This window comes from Sphaeroforma arctica (assembly GCF_001186125.1).
Source record: "Sphaeroforma arctica JP610 unplaced genomic scaffold supercont1.386, whole genome shotgun sequence".
NCBI classification, from domain to species: Eukaryota; class Ichthyosporea; order Ichthyophonida; genus Sphaeroforma; species Sphaeroforma arctica.
In genome coordinates this window covers 37,146-38,964 of record NW_014040172.1, presented here as the reverse complement: position 1 = coordinate 38,964, position 1,819 = coordinate 37,146, and the positions used below count along the sequence as shown (strand labels likewise).

At 43.8% G+C, this 1,819-nt stretch overlaps 1 protein-coding gene across 1 annotated transcript; it reads left to right on the top strand.

Moving 5' to 3' along the window:
* Positions 1-632: 632 nt before the first annotated feature.
* On the top strand, positions 633-1,569 carry SARC_05807 (hypothetical protein; the record flags this gene model as incomplete). Its single annotated transcript, XM_014300321.1, has 2 exons — positions 633-1,131; positions 1,184-1,569. 2 exons carry the CDS (start codon positions 633-635, stop codon positions 1,567-1,569), a joined length of 885 nt encoding a protein of 294 aa, XP_014155796.1.
* Positions 1,570-1,819: the final 250 nt, after the last annotated feature.

The following is a 1,819-nucleotide window of genomic DNA, read 5'->3' as shown; positions in this document are numbered from 1 at the left end:
CTTAGTTCAAGCTAAAGTAGATTGAGGTTGAAATGCGATTTCGTGGCAGTTACGATTGGTGAACAAAACTGCACCTCCCATTAGAGCACGGACTCCTGGTAGATGTCTTCTTAAATGGTTACTGTGTTCCTATGTAGATCTTCTTGATTCACTATGCAAAACTTGAGGCAGGAGCGGAGATTGAGTGAACTAACTACCACATCAAGTATAATGCCTATGAGTTGACGTTTTTGGACACAACAAACAGTCAGTGAAAATCTCAAGAATATATATAGTTCGGTACATGAACTGAAAGGTGTCATGCTACTAGCAATATGACACCCGTGACAAGAACAAAAGAGGTTCCCGCCCTAAACGGTAGAACCCTATTTGACCCCAGTAGGGGAAACTAAACAAACTTACTTCCTATCTGTTTACATTCGTCGAACAGGTTATGGGCCTCGAATTTCACACGATAGTAAGTCATAACATCAACTAATACCCATCTAAACACCAGCCCAACTCAACTAAACACTATATAAACATCAACCCAACTCAACTAAACATCAACCCCATTACCCAATCAGACTTACGGATTGGCTACAGTCCCTAATACTTTACACACGTAATCAATCAATCCCACATGTAACACAATGGAGGTCGTCAACTGGCCCAAGGTTTTCAACTCTCTCAACGAGGCACAAGCCTTCGCGAGTGAATTCTGGCCAGAACTACCTGTGTACACCACTCTCGAATCCGCCAAAGGTCACATGACGGTCATGGATCTCCGCATCTCCTACGATGAAATATTTGGCTCTTCTGCGAAAGTAATAGCACGTCTTACAATGGCACATAGTGATCTGCATCATGCAAACAAACAACGCAAAGATGTTCAAGCCGATCTCGACAATTACAAACGTCATAATGTACAGTTAGGCGATGAACACGAAGTGCTTCTTGCTAAAAACGAATCACTACAAATCGACCACAAACAACTAACAGACCGCCTAACAGAAACTCAATCGCGTCTCTACGAGCAGTCCGAGAACTCTACCGATAACTTTTCTGGTCTTCAACTCGAACTCGACACTACTCGTATCATACTGCCAGAGACATTGGACAAGATCGCTAAACTACTCCGGTGCTATCGAGGTAGATTCATCATGCTATGCGGAAAAATATGGTATTACCGCCACCGACCCAGCTATTCCCCTCTCTGAGTGCCCCAAGTATGAGGACATATACAACCGCACTAAACTTGAGAATTGGGAAAACTTCAGTAAATGGATCATGGGCCTCAAAATGAAACTTGCGCACTTCGGCGTACTTCATAGACTACATCCAGATTGTGAGCAGATTTGTGGTGTTGTTCCACTCGCTGATCCCCGGTGCAGACGTATAATGATAGCTTCCATCGAAAAGCAGCTTGTCACCACTGTTTACCAAAACCATTACTCTAAGACACCATCTGAATCTTTTAATTATATGTGTGTTACTAACAATACCGGCACCCAAGATCGATTCTGGGATGCCATGAAGCGCCCCATCACATTCACAACCACTGGTTCCATTGAACAGAGTATGCAGTAACTGGAGGAACTACGCCAAGATCTCATAGATGTCGGCGAGCATATTCCAGACAAATATCTCATCTGTGCCTTGCTACCCACTCGCCCCACTTATGAGACCCGCTTGGACATGTAACAGAACTCCAGACAAATTTCCGTTCAGTATTTACGCTTATCTAGAATCAAAGGGCGGGTGCACACCTCAACACAAAGAAGTCCGTAAGATCCGCGAGCAAATTCGACATAATACCACACAACATCTCACAACCAAG